The 27,071-nt window shown below is 35.2% G+C and overlaps 1 protein-coding gene across 2 annotated transcripts in view; it reads right to left on the bottom strand.

The window, feature by feature from the left end:
- The window catches only part of ATP2B1_3 (ATPase, Ca transporting, plasma membrane), a 163,999-nt gene that overhangs the window by 129,588 nt on the left and 7,340 nt on the right, over nt 1-27,071 (bottom strand). For both annotated transcript variants that reach the window (XM_012937249.3, XM_051216531.1), the window contains exon 3: nt 4,017-4,190. In XM_012937249.3, the coding sequence (XP_012792703.2) occupies nt 4,017-4,190 (174 nt within the window). The remainder of the gene's footprint in view (nt 1-4,016; nt 4,191-27,071) is intronic.

Below are 27,071 nucleotides of genomic sequence, written 5' to 3'. Positions count from 1 at the left end.
TATACTTCCCCATTCCAAGTTTGAACTTCTCCTTATAGTTAGCGGGGCTGGGATGCATCAAATAGCTAGCTTACTGGTCTTTAGTCACTGAGTCTTTGTTCTCGTTCGCAGATTAAGTGAATTCGTGATAGCATGAGACCTAACAGTTAGCTATTCAGTAACTCAATAAGTGTAAATGTAATCTATCAACTAATGTCAGTTGTTTATTTTCGATGAAAATTATCATTAGGTTATACAGAATATTGATGGAACCATGACAATAAAATGAAACTACAAAGTAGAGAACTTGTAAAATTAAGAGACAATGGTATGCATTTTAGGCATAGAGGGTGAGATACATGTCTAGCATAGTCATTGTTACATTGTTAATAGGAAAGTAGGTGTTATAACTTGTGGCCTATGTGCCCTGTTAATGTATTACGTAACGATACCGCCGATTAGAGAGCAGCGAATTATCGATCGGACCAATGACACATAAAACCCTTACGAGCAGTCTAGAGTACTTATCGGTAATGCTTTCTACCTAGACCAGCCACTTAAGTCCAGAATACCAATCTCAGCCTCTGCGATATGAATCATACGGAATTTATATACCAATCAAACAGACCAGAACACGTACCACAAAATAGAAAACAACATTTGTACACGATTTGGCCCAAAGTGGCTGTGAATGTGGGAGGTAGTATTTAATAGACAGGGCATAATTCAAGAATAGTAAATCGTATAATAATAGTTCATAGGTCAAAATAAAGCTCATAATAAGAGGAACATGAATATGTATAGTTTAATTATTTAGTATTGATCCATAAATGGATCCCAAAATTTACCATTCACTATGCTTATCGGGACATAACAGTAGGGTATCATTGATTCTTAAATACAAAATATGTCTAAACATCGTTTAGATCGTTGATCTTACTATTTTTTTTTAAAGCTAAAAATAACCCCCAATGCTATTAGAAACTTTATTATACTTTCAATTAAGTTACAATATGTCATTATCTTACAACAGCATTAAACGAAATCCAAACACTTACAACACATGAATGCACATATTCACTAATATAGATATATGCTCTCTCTCTCTCTCTCTCTTACTCACTCTCTCTCTCTTTCTAACCCTCCACATTGTTATACCAAATAATAAAGAATCATTGAAAGTAAAATAATGACTCAATGAATATGTCATTTCTAATTGTCAACTAATAAAGTGTAGGCAGAAAAGAAGAAATGAACAAGTATTACATAACAAAGGTATGATCTCAACTGTTGAAATTATTACAATCTCCACAAAACCCCTTCTGATATTAAAGTGATAATAAATCGATAAATAGTTTAATCAGTTTCATGAAAGAGTAATCCTTTGTAAAAAAAAAAAAAAAAGTACTTCAATACACACACACACATTGATATATATGTATATACACTTAAACAAACAATTACAGTAACAATTGGATTATCAATGAAATAATACTCTATACTGATGAGATTTCGAATAGATGTTTCATCTTATTTAACATTCGTTGACTGGATATACCACCTACATGGGACTCCTCAGCAGTGCGCATCCACGAACCCGCCACCGCGGGATTCGAACCCAGGACCTACTGGCTTCGCGCGCGAGCACTTAGCCATTAGACCACTGAGCCGGCATCCAACGGTGTTGAAGTTAGACATTAACACCGTTGGATGCCGGCTCAGTGGTCTAATGGCTAAGTGCTCGCGCGCGAAGCCAGTAGGTCCTGGGTTCGAATCCCGCGGGGGCGGGTTCGTGGATGCGCACTGCTAAGGAGTCCCATACTAGGACGAAACGGCCGTCCAGTGCTTCCAGGTTTTCCATGTCGGTCTAGCTTCAACTGACTGATGATTTCAACCTGTGAAATTTCCTAAAATCTCCACAAAACTCATTCTGATAATACCACCTACATGTCAATGTAGAAAAGTTTTAATAATAATTCGTTAAAAAAATGTCTTCAAAAGCTGGAGAAATACTAAAATGATTATGTTACTATTCTAAAGAAACTTCTATTTAACTTCTTGATTTTGTTTGATACAAGAAGGCAATGTATACATATACGCCATATAAATCATTCGATATGTATGAGGGTTGAAATACTAACCCGGGCGTACAAACAGATGTAGATGGTTTTCTTAGGAACCACTCGCCGAGTATTCGATCTAAAGATCTAATCCACAAGGCAGTAGAGAGACATTAGGAGATACAGTCTAATGGTAGTCGATGACCAACAATAGGTTTATACGCCATTCTTTTCTTTAGGATCCTGGAGCCCATGTGAACCACTGGTTTAGAATCAGGATTTTAAAACTCCCCTAGGTGGATCAATCATATCTATCAATCCAGTTACAGCTCTGGATGTCTAACTTTCATCCTCTCACTTTCATAGACAACACTTCCTTTGAGAGAAGGCAGTGAGTAAGACATCCCTGTCAGTGGCTGCATACGCGTGGCCATATGAGATCATTTCGTGAGGGAGAGATAACTCTACTCACTCTCGGCCATACCAGGTGCTTTTACTATCCTTAATGAACAGTTACCCAATTCTCATTTATCTAATTTTAATCTGCTCTTCATAAGCTTCAAGAACCTCGAAGTTACATAGGACACTTATAAATACACTTGTCTTTTATGCACTAAAAAGTCTTGAAAGAACGACATCTTTTAAAAAACATCCTGTCTTCTATTTTACATTCATGTCTCAGGGGTACAAAATTTCTACATTAGGAAATCGATCTTTCAGCGTTTGAGTGTTATAATGCGTTTCACTCGGTAATGTTTTTAGCATTGAAGTTCAAAACCGATATCAGAATGTTATCCATCAAGTGGCATGAACATTAGTTAGATCCACATAGATCATATTCTCAACCACAGTAGCAACAACCGAAGAACTCACAAAAGCAACTGCGTATAAACCATCCAGCTGACAGAATAAAAATCTACGAAAATCATCCACCTGAGCTACAAATCTTCTCCACTATCTCAATTAGACAAAGATACTGGCAAGTTAAAGAATAAACGAAATTATACGTGTATCTTAGATTAAATTATTCTTATCATGTAAATAAATACAAGGAGTATCTATAGGAAAAGTTAGAGAAAATTATATTCAATGGTAAAAATTATCTACAAATCACCTTGCCCCCGAATGCCCTGATACGGACGAGAGTAGGGAGAGTCCGTTCTCACTCGAAAAATGCTCTCGCATGGCCACACGTATATAGCCTCTGCCACGGAAGTCCTACTCACTATCTTCTCGCATCACGGGTGTTGTTTACGAAATTGAGAGGACGAAAAGCGAATGTCCGGAGCTTTAACCGGGTTGATGGGCACGAAATATCCACTTAGGGGAGTTGGAAAACCCTCATCCCAAACAAATGGTGCACATGGGTACCAGTATCCTGAGGGAATAAATGGCGTATGGACCAATCGTTGGTCACCGACTATCATGGGACTGCACCTCCTTACGATGCTCCACTGCCTTTTGAACCAGACCTTTAGGTCAAAGGCTCCGAGTGTAGCTCCCTAAGAAAACCACCTGTTTCGGTTTGGGCACCCGGGTAGTACCACAGTCCCCCTTGTACCAGTATTTATGTGTTCAAAAAAATAAATAAATACAAATCACATTGATTTTAATTCAAATAAATTGGTTGTTTAGATCTTTTCAGTGATGTTTAGGACTGCAATTGTTTGATCTCTTATTAGCTTCAATATTGCCAATAAATAAAAAGCATCGTTTTTTTTTCTAAAGCAGAGATGGATGGTTAATAACAGTGGAATCCAGGAATCGAATTCCATCTTATTCATCATTCGTCAACTGGATATACATGTATCCAAGAGTTTAATGTTCACTTCAGGACTTACTTGTAATAGATCGAAACAATAAGCACAAGATACGCGATACCGTTTAAGGTTACCATCTATCACATTAAACTGAACATAAGATATAATAATAATAATAATAATATTGAAAACAATAACTAAAATCAATTTAACTTACATTTTATATAAAGTGATAATGCAAGTGAAATGAATGCAGCAACAATTAAAACAATTAATGTTAAATCTTGTAAAGCTTCCCACATTAATCTTAAAAATGTTTTAGCACGTTGTTGTGGTATAACATTAGCACCGAATGTATTAATACGTTTAGAGAAATCATCTTCATGTAAACCTGAAATAAGATGGAGAGAGGGAGAGAAAATTATGTTGATAATATTTTATATGAAGGATACATTATAGTATAACTATTCTATTGGGTAGTGTTAAAAATAGTTGTCATTATGATTAATTAGTTTAAACGGTCAACTACCTGAAATATTTGACTGTAAAAATATACAGCAATATATAATGGATTTAATCAATTAACAGTCAGTCAGCTACAATGTAGGACCAGGCACATATATGCATCGGTTCAAGTTGCCATACCTCACATTATCACAACAAGATGAACACCGATTACATAAAATAGTTAGTTCAATGGTGGTAATATATAAAAGAACGATTACGTATAAGGATATAGTACAAAAAGAAAGAATTAGTTGGTTGAAATAAAGATATGAAGCAATTTTAATCTGATAGTTTAAAGGACGACAGAGAGTGTATAAACCGACGCCATTGTGACCGACTCTGAGCCATGTCACCTAGAGTCTCTAACCATTGATTACAATAGTCACGCGAACCACAATCAAGTAGTATGCATCTACCAATATGTCTCAGACTAGAAGATAGTGACTTCAAGGATTGATGTGATGTTTTGTTTTGGCTGCCCCCAACACTAGTGAGCATTGTACGTCGTGATAATCAGTGTTCAGGTATACGTAACACATGGCCGAACCATCTCCGTCGATGAAAATTCACAACCAGCTAAGTTGATAAAAAATATAAATCAAAATTGTTTCATTGGATTTCGACAAGACTTATCTTATTTGACATTCTTCAATCGGATATACCTGAATCTCAGTGCTGATGTTTACAGTGGTATTTGAACCCAGTACCTATAGTTTTAAACATCAACGTGTTATTATTCACTAAGCTACTGAGTTTAGATAGCCATCAACTTGTTCACTGGGAATAAAGTAATTTGTTAGGGTATAAATTTTCTCACTGTTGATATTTAAAACTACAATTGGTCAGTCTATGTTAAAATATAAGCAGTTTGAGCGGATTGCCACAATATATTATCGTTTAATTACAAGTGTTATATTATGCAATGTCCAATTTTGAGACCGATACGTGATCTTCCTATACACGATCCTAATTGATTACTTAAATGAAAAGACTAAGAACGGAGAAGGAATTTTATTGAATAACCAAATCGGCATTTATGTATGCTCATTCATTCATTCATTTATCCCTTGGGAAATTAAGCCATCAGTGATGTATGTATGACGCCTAGGAAATGTAAGTCATTTTTTTACTCATCACGTGCATTTATCACATTCAGCCGATTTTTCAATGACCCTAGGTATTATCTTTCCTTTCGATAAAATAAGACTTACTGAAGGTGCTAGAAATGAGGCCATAACAACAAGATATCTAATCAATTTAGATTATCTTTCAATAGATAAATTAAATGACTTCATTGAAAATTAAAACAAAAAAAAAGAAGATAAATGATGAATATTGAATGTGACAGATCTGAAAATGTCCTATCCTTTGTTTGTTTGTTTCTTAAATGTAGGTTACCATTTATTTAAAAATGTTAATCATAACAACTATATACATAGAATTGTACTACTAACATGATAAGCTAAGTTTTTTAAATGAATTATAGAGAGCAGTGACCATTATAATTCAAGTATTTAACTATTAATCAATAATAAATAATGTCCTATTTCATTTTTATTTAGATTCAGATTATCAAACCATATCAAATAGTGTCATAACAACTGAGTATACTTGATAAATAAAGTACCCTATAAAATTAAGGGTAATTATTAATTAACTAATCAGATACAATAGAAGGTAATGAATAAAGATTCGGTCAGTTAGTAACAACGTAGAACTTCGTACATACGTATATCAGTTCGAGTTGCCGTACCATATTAGCACAGAGATACAACTGTCAATTCACATCCCATAATGGTAGAGGTAGAAAGAGTATAAGCAGTAACCGGAAAGATTAGGGTTTGAAAATGTTATTCAAGGAGTATAATACAGTGAAATAAATTTGGAAAGAAAATAAGGGACATGAAGAATTCAGGAGATTAGAATTTTGAAGAACACAAAGAGTGGATGCACCTGAAGCATTACAAACGATTTTGAGCCATGTTATTCAAGGTCTCTAATCATCGGTTGCTATCATCTCGTGGACCCCAATCAGGTAGTCTACACCTAACAACATGGCTCAGTTCACTTGTCAATGACTTTATGGATTTGTACCATGTTTTGGTCTGGCCACCCCTAGCCCCTAGCTTTCTTCTAATCTACTTCTACACCATTAAAACATCACACGTCAGGGCAGTTGGTGGTTGGATATACGTAACACGTGGATAAAGATTCGAACTCAATAATCAATTATTTATTAGTTAAAAGACTTGATTTTTTTTAATTATTTAATTTGAACTGTGTTACATCATATGTGATCGAATAGTATCACTAACTTTCAAAGAAAATTTTCAGCTCAAAGAGATGAGTACATGAAACTGTACCTGATATTTACATTTGATAGTGGTGTGTTTCATCATATGCAGTACAAACAAAAACTTTTATTTATCAAATAACATATATCAGTTAGTCAGTCAGTCAGTAACAACATAGAACTGCGTACATACGCATATCAGTTCGAGTTGCCATACCACATTAGAACAGAGATACAATTGTCGATTTAAATCCCATAGTGGTAGAGGTAGTAAAAGTATAAGTAGTAATCAGAAAGATTAGGGTTTGAAGATGCCATTCAAGGAGGATAATCCAGTGAAATATAACTGGAAACAGAAAAATAAGGGACATGAAGTTTACGTCCATTAATTACATACAGTAAAAGTAATAAAACAGTGATTCTATAATTAGGTGTAATGTTTTAAGTTATAAATAAGTTAATCATGACGTAAACCTTAATTCATTGAAATGATTAGAAAACACACACCTGGCAACAAACGTTAAAAATATGGGATACTAGCTAATATAGTAGGTTGGGGAAGTAGTAGGGTTTAATTAGGATATGGAAAGTATTATTCCATAACATCCTAACTGCTAGTTTGAGATGAATTGTAAAAGTGAAAAAAATTATTGATTGAAATCCAAGTAATAAGCATAATTAACTGTTAAAAAATTTATGTGACATAGCTCTAAATTGATTTCACTGGTTGAAATCAAGAGTCAATTGAAGCTAGACCATCATGGAAAACCTGGAGATACTCTTGGAGTTCTAGTGAGAAGCCGTGAGCAGTGGAGTTCATTCAGGTCTGTTGTGAGATATCAACTCACTGATGACAATGGCGTACGGTGGCGCAACTTCGTGGATTGGTTGAAGTTACACATTAACACCGTTGGATGCCGGCCGGCTCAGTGGTCTAGTTGGTTAAGCGCCTGACGCGAGACTGATAGGTCCTGGGTGCGAATCTCGCGAAGGGGGGGCGGGATCGTGGGCGCGCACTGCTACTGAGGAGTCCCGTACTAGGACGAAACGGCCGTCCAGTGCTTCCAGGTTTTCCATGATGGTCTAGCTTCAATTGACTCATGATTTCAACCAGTGAAATTTCAAAAATCTCCACAAAACCCATTCTGATCTAAATCGATTGTTGAGGCACAGATGAATTTATTCTTCGCTTTTCTCTAAATATTGAGTTTTAGTTAAGACTTTCGATTTCTAACTACTAGATTATAGAGTTTAAAACCAGTATATATAATTCATTCTAAGGAAATCAGATAGTATCACAATTCGACACACTTAAAGCATGTCACAAAGATGGACACAACAATCTGTAACTGGTAAGTGGGTTTCCAATGACCTCTAATCATTTCATTTTCATCGTAAGATCTTCTTATTTTTTAGATGTAGAGATGTGAAATTTCGTAATGCTGGATAATATAAACCTACTTCAAGTGGTAATTTATTGATAAATGAATAAATTAAATGACAATGTTTAGAATTTCAGATTATTGTGCAACATTATTTTGATGAAGGACAAATTCATTTACTTGGCTCTGAGCTATGCTCAAAGCGTGAAAGGCTGGTTGCCTAACCAAAGTTGGTGAAGATTTCGAACCCACAGCCTAATGACTGGAAGTCGAACCCTGAGACCACTGAACCCTAGTTACTAATCTACATCTATTTTTATATTTGAACACATAAATATTGGTACAAACGGAGCACCGAATACATATGCGCCACACAAATCTCACTTGATTTGTGTATGGGCTGTGATACTGGCCAGGTGCCCAGATTGAAGCAAGTGGTTTCTTTAAGGGAGATAAACACCCGGAGCCTTTGACCTAAAGGTCTGATCCACAAGGCAGTAGAGCAACGTCAGGAGATGCATTCTTATGATAGTAGGTGATCAACAATAGGTTCATACGTCATTTGCTCCTTCAATACACTAGAGCACATGTGCACCATTGGTTTGGAATGAGGGTTTTCCAACTCCCCTAAGTGGACATTCCATGTCCACCGACCCGGTTAAAGCTCCGGAGATTCGCTTTTCATCCTCTCAACTTCGTAAACAACACCCTCGCCACGAGAAGGTAATGAGTAGAACTTCTCTGTCAGTGGCTGTATACGCGTGGCCATGCGAGAGCATTTCGTGAGAGAGAGCGAATTCCTACCACACTCAGACGTATCATGGTATTTAAGGGCCTAATCTACTAATGTACAAAGTTATTTTAGTTGATAATAATACAACAGTATACCTAAAGAAAGCAACTAATTTGTATCGAAACAACCAAACATCAAATTAATATATGAGTGAATATATTAGAAAAATTACTACAAAATTATACGCTGAATTTTTTAGAGATTCCCCTTTAAATGTCAAGTATTTATCAGATAATAGTTAAGTTTAAAGAAATCAGATCGCATCGTTTTATTATGAACATTTGATAGAGGTATGATGGAGTTAAATATCTACTAAACAATCATATTAAGATAAAGTATTGTGATTTACTCTATGAAATTGTACAACAGGATATCAATCCAGCCGTCTAAAAGTTAAGCGATTGCTGCGAAGCATGAAGCTCCTGAAGTTCAACTTCCTGAATGTTTGGGATGCGCTTCTCCCCCCCCCCTAAATGCAAGTTGGTGCGTCAGCACTGGCTTGCATCAACAACTGAACTAAGAATAGGAAGTGAAGTAGTCGAACTAGTTGATAACTTCACCTATCTTGGAAGTCTCATCAGCCACAATCCGTTGGTACTTGACCAAATCTCACCACCGATTCGAAAACCTCCTTTGGCTTTCGCCAACTTACGTCAACACCTATGACCAAGGCGACATCCGTCCATCAATTAAGGGATGAGTATACTGTGCGGCACTTCGTTCTCTTCTACTTTACGACTGAGAAACGTCACAATTAAGAGGAAAAGATATTCGCAAGCTACTAGTATTTCATCACACACACCTTAGAAATATTCCTCACATCTACTAGGATCACCACGTCAGTAATAATGACGTTGGACGCACGGTTTTATTAAGGAATGATGGTAAATCAGTTGATGACGTTATGAATCTTCAGCGACTCAGATGGTTCGACCACAACACATGTTACGTATGCCTGAACACCGATTATCACAACACGCAACGCTCACTAGTCTCAGAGATGACTGAAAAAAGTTTGGGGTGGCCAAACCAAAACGTGGCATCAGTACTTGAAATCCGCGTGACTATCGTAATCAATGGTTGGAGACTCTAGGTGACATCGCTCAGAATTAATCGGAATCGTATAGGTGTATATACTCTCTGTCTGCCTTTAAACTATGAAATTAAAATCGCTTCATATCTTTCTCTCGACGAACTTATTCTTTCTTCCTGTACTATGTCCTTATATGCAGTCTTTCTTTTATATATTACCCATCATTGAACTAACTACTTCTATGTAATCGGTGTTGATCTTGTTGTGATAATGAGGTATGGCAACTTGGACCGATGCACATATGTGCATGATCCCACGTTGTAGCTGACTGGTTGACTGAGTGGTATACTATGATGAAACAGTTGTCTAATGTTACTATATTTCGAACAGTTATTGAGTCAGTCAGTCAGTAACAACGTAGAACTTCGTACGTACGTACATCAGTTCGAGTTGCCGTACCACATTAGCATAGAGATGCAGTTGTCCACTCAAATCCCGTAGTGGTAGAGGTAGTAAGAGTATCAACAATAATCGGGAAAGTTAGCGTTTGGAGATGTTATTCAAAGAGTATAATACAGTGAAATAAATTTGAGAGGAGAAAAAAAAGAGACAAGGAGGAATAAGGAGATCAAAATTTGGGAGAACACAAATAGTGGATGCACCTGCGCCATTGCAAACGATTTTGAGCCATGTCATTCAGGGTCTCTAACCATCGGTTGCTACCATCTCGCGGTCCCCAACCAGGTAGTCTACACCTAACAACATGACTCAGTCCACTTGTCAGTGACTTCATGGACTTGTGCCATGTTTTGGTCTGGCCGCCCCTAGCTTTCTTCCAACCTACTTCTATACCACTGAACATCGCACGTCGAGGCAGTCGGTCGTTGGGCATACGTAACATGTATCCAAGCCATCTCAACTGATGAAGTTTCACTACGTCATCAATTGATTTGCCATCCTTACCTAGTACCCGTTTCCTAACAGCTGCATTACTTACTCGATGGTCCCATGATATACGAGCAATATTTCGAAGACACCTATGAACCAAAATCATTTCGTGACATTCTATAACAATATTTGATATTTGATTATGTTTCTTCATTAGTAGTTTTAAGATTGTAATTCTATATAACAGAATAATTCGACCTACAATAAACTACTAAACTAACAAGATATCAACAGTTTAGTTTTCTTATATTGGTACCAAATTCAATTAACGTTTTTTTTTGTTTACAATCACTATGATAAATCTATTTCATGTTTATTGATTTTATTTTCCATTTATTAAGATCATATTCAATGTACTTTATTATTAAGAAAGTGAAAAATATGTAATTTATGACGTATACTTAGCAACAACAACCAAAAATGAGGGAGAAAAAAAGAGAAAATTGACTTCATTTAAAATAAAAAAATAGTTGACAACAAATTATTTTATAGTTAACATAGAAACAACGAAATAAGTACATAGACTCAATTTTCTATCAAGATATATATATATATATATATATATATATACTTTATTAAGATAGTATGCACGATTTATTTTCATTAAACCATTAGAGAGATTTATAAACTATGTACTTTGATATAGAAAATTTAGGATAGGAACAGCAACAGAAACAACAACGAAAAAAGATATCACAAATCTAATTTAATTGATTTTTTGATTATTTTTTACAATTTTCAGCATAGATACTTTTTTTTTTAAATTTAAGAAGAAGAAGAGGAAAAAGAACCCTAATGATAATCACTAAGGTAAGTTGAAAAGTTATATCGTGTTTTATTTCATACTTATACTTATTCAATGTTCATTTCTCTAGAGTTAATTTAATAGAATGAATAAACGATAGGGATGTTAATAATAAATTAGATAGATGAAAATGGATGAATGATTCACAAAACAAAACAAAATAATTTATTGATATAGTTACCATACATAGAATAAAAGAATATTATTGAGCTGATCCTCGTGACAATATATTAAGTATAAATGATTTTTTTTTTACTTTCAGGCACGATTTGTTGAGTTACGATGAAAAAACTGGACAACTAAATGAAATATGGATTTTGTACAAATTACTTATTGTATTGAAAACATTGAAATGATTATAAAAGTGTGTATCAACGGTTCTAAACACTTGATTCGAATTCAGGATCTTCGATCTTGTACACAAACGATTAACTTCTAGATTACTGAGTCGGTATCTAACATCGACTTAATAGTCTAAAGGTTAATGGTTCGTGTGCAACACGAAGGTTCCAGGTTTGAGTCCAGTATGTTGGGTTGTGGATACGCACTGTTGAGGAGTCCCATACTAGGACGAAAAGACCAGCCAATGCTTCCAGGTTTTTAATGGTGGTCTAGATTAGATCAACTTATGAATTCAACTATTTTAACTTAAGAACAAGATGATTAAAACAGTTATCATGAACATTCAGATATTTGACATGAAATAAAGAATAAAACATTGATGGATGATCCGTTTGACAGCAGCTACTAACGTACATCACTTACAAATTATAAGTTGTTTATGTAATCAACTTAGGGTTACACTATTTGTTTATAAGAGCTAGTAATACTGGTAAGTGACTCCTCAAATCAAAGCATCCAATGAAGTTCTCGCATCTGTGATCTATTGGTTAAAAGACGATTGCTTTGGTCGTTAATCCTTTAGCGTCTGATGCAACCATTGACAATTGGACTGAGCCATTTTAACAGGTGTAGACTACCAGACAGAAGTTTGTGTGATTATCTGAACCAATAGTTGGAAACTTTGAATGACATGGCTCAAAATCGTTTGCAATGGAGCATGCGGACCCAAATATTGTCTTCCCCCAAACTCTGAACTTCTGAATTCTTTATAACGCTTTTTGATTTTATTTCACTAGTTTGTATTTCTATTTCGAACTGTATCTTCGATACCCAATCTTTCCTAGTACCACTGATACCATTACTACCTATAATATTCTTGGGATTTGGCCGGACAATTTTATCTCTCTGTGCTAATGCCGTATGGCAACTAGAACCAATGTACATACGTACCAGGTTTTAAGTTGTGACTGACTGATTGTCTAATGTACAAATGGAATCATACAAAAACGGAATACACTTTTCAGCAATGTGAGTAATCAATGAAACATTTGATTCGATGTGATTTCCATCGAAAATTTAGTAGTAGATGGTAGTTGGAAATCCCTAACTAATGTCAAACATAAGTATCAACAATTGAATATCTGAAGAAGTGAGGTAAACAGACAATATATATCAAACTTAAACTTATTCCACGAGAGGTATTTATGAGCAAAATATCTAACTATTATTGGCGTTAACTGGTTAAGTTGGCAATCAATAATCATACACATTGTTGATGGACATGATCGAAGCATAAGATCACAAATGTCACTTATGTAACATATCTGAAATGTAGATGGATATTTAATCATCTACTTTTATTAAAGAAGAAAACTTAACAACTCTCGTTATGTTAATCTGAACATGGAGATTTGAATTAACACACGTTTGTATAACGTTAGATAGATTGATTATAATTTATTACCTTCCTTTTCTAAAACTATCAACCGGATCGACCAAACTTTTTAGTCGACATACCTTTCTAAGATTCAGTCAAAAAAATATATAACTAGCTAACTCATCAATTTACCAAAAGACGAATTTTATAGTATACTACTAACAAGTCATTCATCAGTAGTAAATGATACTACTATTTCGTACTTTTTTCCTCAGAAATCTAGAATAAATAGGTAGTCACGACTTCAAGGAAAAACAAGGCTTATTGATTCTTCCAAGGTCACTAGTAGTGTACACAAACATACCGAACAGTCAAATACAAATAAACAAACAAGCACACACACACATACGTATAGAGGAGTTACATTAGTATCGATAATGAATGCTTTTCACTTAAAAATAACAAACATAATTACTATTATTACGACTTCAAATTAAAAAGTATAAAGCGATGTATAACATTCATTGAATAAAAAATAGTGTTAAAACAATCTGTAAATAGTCAGTCAAAGTTGATTCGTATCAAAAAAATAGTTGTACGAATGTAAGATCACAATAATCACGACGACGATAATTTGGCCAGTATGACATGATTGAGGTTAGACATGAATACAGTTAGATGATGGCTTAGTAGTTTAGAGCCCCCAAATGCCCTGGTACGGACGATAGTGGGGAGAGTCCGCTCTCCCTATCCAAATGCTCTCACATGGCCACACGTATATAGCCTCTGTCAGCGAAGTCCTAGTCACTCCCTTCTCGTGGCGTGGGTGTTGTTTACGAAATTGAGAGGACGAAAAGCGAATGTCCGGTGCTTTAACCCGGTTGGTGGACAGGGAATGTCCACCATGGGGGTTGGAAAACAATCATTCCAAACAAATGGTTCACATGGGTTCCAGTATCCTGAAGGAACAAATGGAGTATGAACTAATCGTTGGTCACCGGCTACCATGGGACTGCATATTCTGACGTTGCTCCACTGCCTAGTGGATCAGACCTTTAGGTCGAAGGCTCCGAGTGTGGCCTCCTGAGAAAACCACCTGCTTCAGATTGCGCACCCTGTCAGTATCACAGCCCTCACACATATCAAGTGAGATTTGTGCCTCCTTGTACCAATATCTATGTATTAAAATAAATAAATAAATGGTAGTTTAGAGGTTAAGTATTCGCGAGCGAGACCGAGGGTTACGGGTTTGATCCTCGTTTGTGTGGTCGTGAATGCGGACTGCCTAAGTAGCCCCATACTGAGATGAAACAACCGTTCATTGCTTTTAGGTTCAGTTCATGATTTCAATGCAGGACAGTTTTTCTTGAACAGAATAAGCTGATAAATTTTGATTAAATACACTAATAGTGGATGCTTAAATATAAAATGTATTTAGCTACAGTAACTTCGAACCAATCATTTTATGTGTAGTTCACTGTATGATCTGAAAACAGTACATTTAATAGTGTATTTTTTAAAAAGGTAAGGAAATCCTACCAAACGTTGGCTTATAGTAACAAACTCCACTTCTTCTACTCCCTTCTGGACAATCGAAGTGTAAGTTGCCAAGATATTTTTTACCATAAATGATTCCGGGGAATTGTTCATGTGGAACATAACCATTAAGTTAGTAATACAAATATTAATGCTGAAACAACTTAAGAAACTGTGAACCAATATTTACTGATATGATTAGGAAATAACTCAAACAAGTTCAGTTACCGCCAGTTACAACATACTGTTCAAACTCTCATACAAGTGGGCTACATAGTTTATAGGTTATTGACTTAGGTCTGTTAAGAGATACATATTTTCTAGATGCGCTTCTCCCCCCCCCCTAAATGCAAGTTGGTGCGTCAGCACTGGCTTGCATCAACAACTGAACTAAGAATAGGAAGTGAAGTAGTCGAACTAGTTGATAACTTCACCTATCTTGGAAGTCTCATCAGCCACAATCCGTTGGTACTTGACCAAATCTCACCACCGATTCGAAAACCTCCTTTGGCTTTCGCCAACTTACGTCAACACCTATGACCAAGGCGACATCCGTCCATCAATTAAGGGATGAGTATACTGCACGGCACTTCGTTCTCTTCTACTTTACGACTGAGAAACGTCACAATTAAGAGGAAAAGATATTCGCAAGCTACTAGTATTTCATCACACACACCTTAGAAATATTCCTCACATCTACTAGGATCACCACATCAGTAATAGTGACGTTGGACAAAGGGTATTAGGGAATGATGATGGTAAATCAGTTGAGGACGTTGTGAATCTTCAGCGACTCAGATGGTTCGACCACAACACATGTTACGTATGCCTGAACACCGATTATCATAACACGCAACGCTCGCTAGTCTCAGGGATGACTGGAAGAAAGTTTGGGGTGGCCAAATCAAAGCTTGTCATCAGTACTTGAAGTCCGCGTGACTATCGTAATCAATGGTTAGAGACTCTGAGTGACATCGCTCACAATCAATCACAATCGCGTAGGTGTATATACTCTCTGCCTTCCCTTAAACTATGAGATTAAAATTGCTTCACATCTTTCTTTCTACCAACTAATTCTTTCTTCCTGTACTATATCCTCTTACATAATCGTTCTTTTATATATTACTACCACTGAAGTGACTAGTTCTATGTAATCGGTGTTCATCTTGTTGTGATAATGATGTATGGGAACTTGAACCGATGCACATATGTGCATGGTCCTACGTTGTAACTGAATAACTTCTACATTATTTTTTTTTAAATTTTACTTATTATTAAAAACAAAAGAGATTTCTGTTTGTTGTTAACCGAATTTAATCAAACTAGGGTATGGTAATTTGATTATAGAGATAAATTTTATTACAAACTAAAAATCATTTATAGTGTAGTAACAATAAAAAGGTGACAGTTAACCATAACACAATAATGTGAAATTGATATTATCTCTTTCTCTCTCCCTTTGTGTGTGTGTGTGTGAGAGAGAGAGAGTGGGTGAGAGTAACTGAGTATTTGGATTGTTGTCTATGTGTCAAACAAAGTTTAACACTATATAGAAAACTAATACCTAAGTTTACACTGAATCAATTTGTGACTAATCAATGAATTGCGTTTTTACACACAACAACAAAAAATAGAGAAAGAAAGAAAATATTCAAATCTCTAATAATTTTAAGTAAAGTATAAAATTTATGCATACACAACAGACTTCACTTTCAAAATATTATTATTACTTTCACTAGTTGAAATCATGAGTCAATTGAAGCTAGACCACTGTTGGAAACCTGAAAGCACCGGATGACCGTCTCGTCCTATCGTGGGACTCCTCAGCAGTGCGCATACACGATCCCGCCTCGCGAGATTCGAACCCAGGACCTACTGGTCTCGCGCACGAGCACTTAACCAATAGACCACTGAGCCGGTATCCAACGGTGTCAATCGACATCTTTTTGATGTATATTGCCAACAACCACAATATCTCTGATTGTGCCTTTTGTAACTTGTACAACGAAAGGTTGTACACTTTTCACAAACTCACTTGAATAGGCTATGCAATTAATTGACATCATGATGTATTAAAACAAATAAACAAAATTACATAACTTGTTGAAATATCTTAATGGCAGGAACAGGTAACTAAGATTTTCAAGCAGGCCGCCAAAGAGATTGTACTACTAATTAAAACAGGAATTATTTTCTTTTAATGAAAAAACATATGAACTATGCGTTTAGTCACTTGAATTGATACTAATATTGATGTGTGCATGATTGTGATGATTATTCAAAGTTAAGTATTCAGACACTTACTTGATTGATGAGTTTCAATAAATTATCTCCAACTTAAGGTTGGTTGACCTTTAACGTCATATATAATGGATATTTAAGGACCGGATGAGTTATTGTTCTATAGACAAATAATTTTCACAGATGAATCTACGAGTTGACCTAAAATAGACCACCACTGAAAACTTGCAAGCGCTGGATAACCGTTTTGTCTTAGAATGGAAATCCTCAACAGTGAGCAACTACGACCAGCTTCAAGATGAATTTCCTGGATTTCTAGTAAGAAGCCGTGACCAGTAGTGTTCAATCCGTGTCGGGTGTGAAATAGTTATCCACTTCAGAAAATAGATGAATCGATTGAAGTTAGACATTGACACTGTTGAATACCAGCTCAGTGATCTAGGGGTTAAGTGTTCGTGCACGAGACCCAAGGTCATTGGTTTGATTCACGAGTGCGGATTCGTGGATTCGCACTGTTAAGGAGCCTCATACTGGAACGAAATTACCATCTAGTGCTCCTAGATTTTCAATGGTTGTCTTCTAGATTATATTGACTTGTGAATTCAACCGTCAAAATACTACAATCACCACAAATCCCCCCATATAGATAAACACACTTTTTGTTGATGTTGAGAAGTTTCACTTTAATAATCCATTATAATCATATCAATTTGATGATCTTAATACAAACCGTTTTTTTTTAATGTTCAAACAGAAAAAATGTACTAAAAAATCAAGAAAAAAACAAACATTACAAACTATTAAAACATCGTAGTAGTACAACAATTAAATTGACATACTGATAAACAGAAACCATGAAGAAGAATGTTAAAGGTCAATAGTAAATAAAGAAAAGAAAATAGATAAACACACATACACACACACGGAGAAAAGTACATTTACAACATTGATATATAAGAGGTGTTAAATATTTAATAGTAGTATAAATAAGTTATATCATTTTTACAACTATTTGTAAACATTTTTATAAATTATCAGAAGGGGTTTTGTGGACATTTTAGAAATTTCACTGATTGAAATCATGAGTCCATTGAAGCTAGACCACCATGGAAAACCTGGGAGCACTGGATGGCCGTTTCGTCTTAGTATGGGACTCCTCAGCAGTGCGCATCCACGAACCAGCACCTCGCGAGATTCCAACCCAGGACCTATTAGTTTCGCGTGAGAGCGCTTAACCACAAGACCACTGAGCCAGCCGGCATTCAACGGTGTCAATGTGTAATTTTGACTAATACACAAAATTGATCAACACATCTACCATTGTCTTCAGTGAGTTACTATTGCACAACAGATTCGGTTAAACACTACTGGTCACTGCTTCTCACTAGAACTCCAGGATATACATCTTGAAGCCAGTCACTAGTGACCATATGTTGATTAATATTGACTCATGGTCTCAACTATTGAAATTACTATGATATCCACAAAAACCCTTCTGATTTTAATACATTACTGTTGTTTAAATCTAACTAACAAGTGGAATGTAGAATCATTGAGTCAAATATCTATTACAATATTTTTAAAAAAACACTTCAGAACATACATGAGAAATATATACTACTTATTTTGATAAGATAATTTAACTCGAAATATCAAAGTTCACAAATTGTTGGACAAAACAAATGCTCTATAAAACATAGATCAGTAACAGGTCTGTACTTATTCTGTTTTGTATTCAATGGTGATGAGATTTCAGCTAGATTTGATAGGAGAATTAGGAAAGTATTGAAACAGAGCATTCGTGAAGATTGAATGCTTACGCTATGCAATATTAAATACTCATTAAACCATTATAAACAGAGATATATAAAGACTAGTAATGGAATCCAGGATTCGCGTTTCATCCTATTTGGGACATGCCAGCTGAGTGTACCCACATCCCAGAGTTGATCTTCACGGTGAGACTATATTTTATAGACGAACCAATCAGATATAAGATAACAGGTTTTGGATTTTCCTGCGAAAACCATTCATACATTTAGCTAAATAGCGTTTTTGTATTATAGCTGATGTCAGTTCGTGATGAAAACCCTAAATCTAACTCCCAACCCTAACCAACAACTATAAATTGTAACCTTAATTCCTCACACTGGCCTAGTAATTAGATGGACATTGTCAAGGTCACTTAAGCGTTGCTCAAACGTTGTCCATAAATTAAAGTCTTTCCCAGATAGGCACTAACTTGTGAAATTGGATGAAATTGTTCGAATCTTCCCATTGACGTTGAGGACTGCAATTGATCAATCTGTTATTGGCTACTGACAGACATAGTATACCTCTGGTTATAATGCTTGTGATTTAAGGCAATATCGAGGCAATCCGTAAACGATGCACAAATACCAAAAATAGATTGATCAAATGATAGTCCTAAACATCAGTGGGAACATTGAAACAACCAATATAAAAACTCATTAAACCATTCAAAAGTAAACCAATACCCTACTAATATCACCTCCAGTTTCATTTGTGAATTTATATCTATTTGAAAGAAGAGCATTTACTAGATTGTCTGAGGATGATCCTAGAAACCTATAACCAAAAGGTAGTAAAGTTTTCACAACTGCAATTACTGGGCACCTAGTAAATGACCACAATGTGAATGAATCTAGAACATTCGAAAGAATTAACAAACAACGAATATTAATTCTAATCCTCTTTGCAGAGGTTATCATGACTGAACAATTCAGACCTAACCTACATATAGAAAAGTTCAATACGCTTTAGCTTGTCATGGTAAACAAAATTACAATTAAATAATTTCACCGACTAAATGACCATTTATATGATTATGACCTTAACTATGACACACTAATACACTATGACCTATTACTTCTATTATGATTACGCAATTCCTTATTATTATTTTATCATAATGGTTAATATATACGCCTACTTGAACATCACCAATTATTTTCGTGTTATTTTTCTCAACATATAAAAACGTATTAATTTTAACCTTGTGCAGTGCTGTATTTTACATTGTCGAGTTCATTTCAAACAACTATATAAACTTTACTCATTGAGATAACTCCACCTGGAACCCCTCTGGGGCTACTGTCGATCTCAAGCCCTGATAAAGGAGGAGGGTTGAACATGGGGTTAGCGACCCCATTCCGTAGAAAACTAACTCGCTAAAAAAAAACGCTAACCAGAAAAAAATTTAGAAGAGTTAAGATAAGTATTAAACTATAATTTGTAGCTAAGTTTACACTTAGCAACTTTTGGCTGTTTACAGCTAATGAAAGCTTTGGAGATAGAATCACAAATTTATTACATTCTAGCAGATCTTATTAGTTTTTAGCTTTATTTATAGTTCAGTGATATGGTTTAGTTATTTACTAAAGAGAATGTTGGGCATACTAGATCCCTGAAAATCACTTGGAAAATGTCTGATTTTTATAATTTTATTTAGAAAATTTGAACTTCTAATTTTCGCGCCAAAGCACCCAGTTTTGCTTTCAGATTGTATTTCCCACTTAGAAGGATCTTAAATGTTATGGATTCGTTTTCTCTTTTAATACGATCTTTTGTGACATTTCACAAGGACATTTTTATATTGCATATAAACGCTTGAGTTGTGTGCTTGTTGGTCTGTTTGTGTGGCCGACTGCTTGTAGAATAGATATTTCATTCGGCTGAATCTAGTCTTTTCCCTTTAGTTAGCAAGGCTGGGGTGCAGTGAATAGGTAGCTTTCCTTGTCGATCCTTCGTAATCTTATCAAATGTAGCAGAGAATGACTTGAAATAGAATAAGTCACAAGTTTGAACTTGATAACAGTTGTTACGTACAATTCAGATAGACAGATAGCAGCAAATATAAACTACAACATAAAACTGACTATATGAATCTGTCATATTTCATTTCGTTTTTACTAACAACAGACAAGTTTCTTTTTCTTAACTGAATTAGAAAGAAATCGAAATGAATAGAGAATGAAATATAACTGAAGAACCCTCTATTCCCTTAATTATTTTTAGCCAATATAGTTTACTTCCTTCAGTTTGTATGTTATGCATAAAAGAACATCTAGGATAAACATAATAGGATTTGTAAACTACATGTCATTTAAAATGATGTGTAAAGGTGGTTTACACTTAATTGGAAATATCAATACTTATTAACAGTCTCTAGCCGAAAAAAATGTCAATTCTGATATCATGTGTTATAATTCTCTCTTTTATTACAACCCAGCTATTCCTATTGCTTAGTATCCTCGGACACTGATTCACTCGACAAGTCCCCCAAATCAGAACACGGTTGAACATGAAAAGAGATTATACTCCAAATAACAAGGTTAGATGGAAGTAAGAAACACAATAGGGAAAACGTTAGTATACTTATAGTTTTTCACATGAGAAGATTTCTAGTGTTCACTAAGTATTGACTAAAGCTGATTGGCTAATCCTTATCCAATCAGCGTACAGCAAAGCAATCGTACATTGAGCATGCTTTCATCCAGTCTATGTCCCGCTAACATCAAGATACACATCTACCGATAACTAGCATTAAATACTATAAACAACATTCACTCATTAAAAAATGTCTATGTTCAAATTAGAAAGTAAAGGAGTCGAAATAAAGGCAGTACTATTAGGCTAGTCGAACCCAGACATATCACTCGTTTACATTACAAGCAAACAGTTCATATTCCATCTTAAATTCAAATAATAGTTGAGAAATTATAAAATTAGGTACACCATTTTTTTATTTATTTTATTTTAACACACAGATATTGGTACAAGGAGGCACCAAATACATATACGCCACACAAATCTCACTTGATATGTGTAAGAGCTGTGATACTGACAGGGTGCGCAATCTGAAGCAGGTGGTTTTCTCAGGAGGCCACATTCGGAGCCTTCGACCTGAAGGTCCGATCCACAATTCAGTGGAGCAACGTAAGGAGATGCAGTCCCATGGTAGCCGGTGACCAACGATTAGTTCATACGCCATTGGTTCCTTTGGGATACTGGAACCCATGTGAACCATTGGTTTGGAATGAGGGTTTTCCAACTCCCCTAGGTGGACTCTCCATCTCCACCAAACCGGTTCAAGAGCCATATGTTTGATTTTCGTCCTCTCAATTTCATAAACAACACTCGTGATGCGAGGAGGCAGTGAGTTAGACTTCCCTGTCAGTGGCTGTATACGCATGGCCATTTGAGAGTATTTCGAGAGAGAGAGCGGACTCTCCCCACTCTCGTCCGTACCAGGGCATTTGGGGGGCTATTGTAAAGAGTCGTTTACATACTTAGTCAAGATCATTGCCTATATTATCATTATCTAGTTCATGAAGAAAAGAATATATAGATACACATTATTGTTCAATCTCGTCAGCTAAACAATTGATTCATCATATAACATGATAAAATAGTGATACCGGTTAGTTTTTTTCTTCGTACCTAGAAAATCAATCAGTTCTTAATAATCGTCCAATGTATGTACTAACCCATTGTTTATACATCAATATCATATTTATATAAGTTTAATTTTTTTCCCTCTCTTATAATAATTCAATTTTAATGTAAAACAATATGAAATGATGCATACTATTACTATCAGACGTTAGTAACAGTAATGACAGTTATGACATATATATATAAGCCATTGAATATTGTTGTTACACAGTTTAAGACAATAAATGAATTGACTTCAAACCGCGTACACGGAATATTTAAAAAAAAAAGACAAAAGGAAGCCACACACGAGCAAACGAAAACACACAAGTGTATTCATAGTGAAACTATGTAAAGAAGTTTAGGAGAAGAAGAAGAAGAAACAACCAAAAATGTTCATACTTCTTTAGTAAATATATGAATATGTGAATGTATGTACAAGTGTGAATACCTGTATGTAATAATATGGAAACAAATACATTTCACGTGAATCCATGTGTATACATACAATAAGATATAGAAAGAAATGAATAGTGAATGAAAAGAAAAATACAAAAAAAAAAAGAAAAATTACATATAGAAGTAACATTCGTTGAAGATAGATGGATATCTAAATTGAGGTCAACATACATATATGGATACATTTATATAATGGAATACAGAATTTTGATAAGAACAAAATGAAAAAGAAAAAAACTTGGCTTAGAAACACATTAATACATATACAGTATATACAAATTGATATATGTGTATTTTGATGAATGATAAACTACGCAGTAGAAGTACTTTTAAATAATAACAGTGAAATCATTATCAGCATCACCTTAATAGTTGTTACGTTATTGTATGGTAAATAGTATTGTGGTATGTGCTACTTATATTGACATAAGTGGTATATGATGTTAGTCGTGAACAAAAGGTCTGGCAGCAGAGAGACAAAAGGATCGAACAGTAAAGAATGAAAACAGGATACAATTTGTATGAAAATGCAAGAACAATGAAGTCTGAGTCATTTTGAGACAATTGATAGACATTTTGCAAATTAAGCATATACTTTATGGTTGTTAGATTTTGTGAACAAGTCCTGTAATTTTGTGTTAAACACATTCGATTGTCCCCACCCGTGTTTTGTTCACTACAGTCTCATTGAAAATTTGAATGATATAAAATCAAATTAATTATAAACACTAGTGAATTAATGTCTCTTAAATATCTAGTCAGATTACAGACTGGACACAGAAGAACACTAATCTTTCTCGTTAGATTCAAATAGTTCATGGTATACGGTGGCGCAGTTTCGTGGATTAGTTGAAGTTATACATTAACACCGTTGGATGTCGGCCGGCTCAGTGATCTAATAGTTAAGCACTCACGTGCGAAACTGATAGGTCCCGGGTTCGGATCTCGTGAGGGGGGTCGAGGATGCGCATTGCTGAGGAGTCCCATACTAGGACGAAACGGCCGTTCAGTGCTTCCAGGTATTCCATGGTGGTCTAGCTTCAATTGACTCATGATTTCAACTATTGAAATTACTAAAATCTCCACAAAATCCCTTCTGATAATAATCATCTGCTCACTAGTGACTGACTTCAAGAGTCAATTCCTGGAGTTCTAGTGAGAAGCCGTGACCAGTGGAATTCAATCAGGTCTGTTGTGAGATATCAACTCACTGAAGACAATGACGTATGGTGGCGCAATTTCGTGGATTAGTTGAAGTTACACATTAACACCGTTAAATGAAAAAAATTAGGTGGGCGGTTTTTTGAGCAAGAAAAGTTATCTATGAATATCCATTCCATCCATGTCCAAAAGATTCACAATGGTAATAAAGCCATTGAGACAGTGTAAACAGTATAGGCATCCTGAATAACATCTTTCTTTCAACTGATCAACATTAAACGTTAGAGATCCCAAGTTCTATAATGATGCATACTCTATTCAGCATACTGAAATTCAATGAAATCAGGAACAAATCTTAATTAAACAACTATTAAAAGCCGGTAAGCATTAAACAGCTATTTTGTCCTAACTTGGAACTCCTCAGAAGGGTTTACCCATGACATCACCGAGGATCGAACACAGGACCTTCAAGTATCCTGATGACTGTATAACTTTTAGATTACTGTGCCGGAATCCAATGACTTATGTGTCTAACTTAAATCAACTCACGATAATGTCTAACCTCAATTCATTGCCTACTGTAGATAACTATTCATGACTAAAATTACGAAAATTACAATTATTACTAGTAATAACCATCTGCCCGCCAATGAGTGGCATCAAAATGAAACTCTTGGAGTTCTAGTAAGATCCCGTGACCATTAAATACAATGGAAGATGATCGTGCAATACTGTGGATTGGTTGATGATAGACTTAAGGAAAAAAAGTTCACATAATGATGGGTTAATGTTAATTAATCATACAAATGGGAGACAGGACAAAGAATAATATAGTGCAAGAAAGTAATATGGAATAGAATGTAAGAATTTACAAATCTTAGCAAAATAAAAGGGATGAAATGAATTTGAAGTATTTCCGACACCTTACTTTCATTCTACTTTAGTTCAATATTACTGATTTACCCTTTATCTCTTTCTTATAGTTTCCTATTTTACTGTAAAATATACGATATATGAAGATGATTACTTATTGTATAAATTTCTAAGGCTAGATTAATACCTCCTTATTCGATATGACAATGATAGAAAATGCTTGTAGTGAAAATTAACATTCTAGGTTGGTAGTGGTAGTCAGGTAGAAACTTTTTTCATCCAAGATTATGATTCATGCTGCTACATGGTCGTGACAACCATATTGAAAAGTTGATTTTGTCATTCAACTAATCAACACTAATTATTCGAACCACAGACTACCTTCTGATATTCTGCAACTCAGAAAGATATAAGACATTGGGAAGCAACAATTATATAATTGTCGATTAGTGTACTACTAGTTCAGATCTATTTTGATGAATGTATTGATACCGGTTCAGTAAAATCACATGGTTACAATGTGATACTAAAATTCCAAATAAAAAAAAATTATCAGTTTTCTAATCAAAAAAAGATTAGAGTTGGATACTTAAACAAACTTTTAAAGGATAAATTCATAATTTTAGTTCAATGAATTGAACTACTACTGTGAGGATTGATTGAATAATTGGACATATGAAACTTAAAGAAGCTATTCTCTAACGACTTAATATTTTGATTGAGATCATGAACCGATTGATGTTAGACCACCACAATTGAAAACCTGGAAGCACTGGACGGCCGTTTCATTCTATTGTGGGACTCAGCAGTGCGCATCCACGATCCCGCTTGCGGGATTCGAACCCAGGGCCTTCGGTCTCGCGCGCGAACGCTTAACCAACTAGACCACTGAGCCGGCACCCAATGGTATCTATGCAACAATGAATTTATGATATTTTTAGAAATTATCTTAATTGTATTAATTTTATCTGAATGATTAAACATTGAAATATATATATATATATATATATAGATTATGGTTAACCATAAACCTACTACTACTTATAAACAGAAATGGATAGAATCCAGGATGCATGTTTTGTCCTATTTTCAACTCATCAACTGGATGTACCACTTTTTATAATACTTGTGATTCAACACAATATCGAAGCAATCCGAACAAGATACCTACATACCAATAAAAGACTGATCACTTATAGTCCTAGACATCAATGGGAGGATTCAAGCAACCAATAAAAAAATAAACTATTGTGAAGTAGCTGGTACATAGTGAGAGATTGAGTATTCAGTTTTATATCTCAAATGTCCTGGTTTTTTTGCAAAGATTGAGATATCTTATTTATAATGTCATAGTATTGTATGTTTAGTGTAGATAAAATTATATTGGTTCTTATGTTTGGATAATACGAAAGAATGCGAGATACTTAGGTGAGTGCTTCCAATATGTTAATTTTCAATTTGTGAACGAATAGGAATCCTGTAAAGGCTATCCATTGTTTAGTATGTACATATACTGTGCTATTAATTTCTTTATTGATAGACACAATGAAAAAGTTCACAAAAAAATCAAATTGAGGTCAGTGAGGAGAAATTCTGGTTAGTGTTCAAGGTAAAGACCGGTGTCAGGCAAAGTTGCTTACTCTCACCCTTCCTCTTTCTCCTGGTGATCGACTGGATCATGAAGACGTCAACATCTGAAGGAAAGCTCGGGATACAGTGGACAGATAGGATGCAGCTGGATGATCTAGACTTCGCATATGATCTGACCCTCCTATCGCAATCGCAACAACAAATGCAGGAGAAAACGACCACTGTAGCAGCAGCCTCAGCAGCAGTAGGTCTCAATATACACAAAGGGAAAAGCGAGATTCTCCGATACAACACAGCATGCACCAATCCAGTCACAGTTGACGGAGAAGATTTGGAGGATGCAAAAACCTTTACGTATTTGGGCAGCATCATTGATGAACAGGGTGGATCTGATGCAGATGTGAAGGCGCGGATCGGCAAAGCAAGAGCAGCATATTTACGACTGAAGAACATCTGCAACTCAAAACAATTGTC

This window comes from Schistosoma haematobium, chromosome 4 (genome assembly GCF_000699445.3).
Source record: "Schistosoma haematobium chromosome 4, whole genome shotgun sequence".
Classification (NCBI taxonomy): domain Eukaryota; kingdom Metazoa; phylum Platyhelminthes; class Trematoda; order Strigeidida; family Schistosomatidae; genus Schistosoma; species Schistosoma haematobium.
Note: the sequence above shows the minus strand (reverse complement) of the source record. Positions and strands in the feature narration are given on the sequence as shown.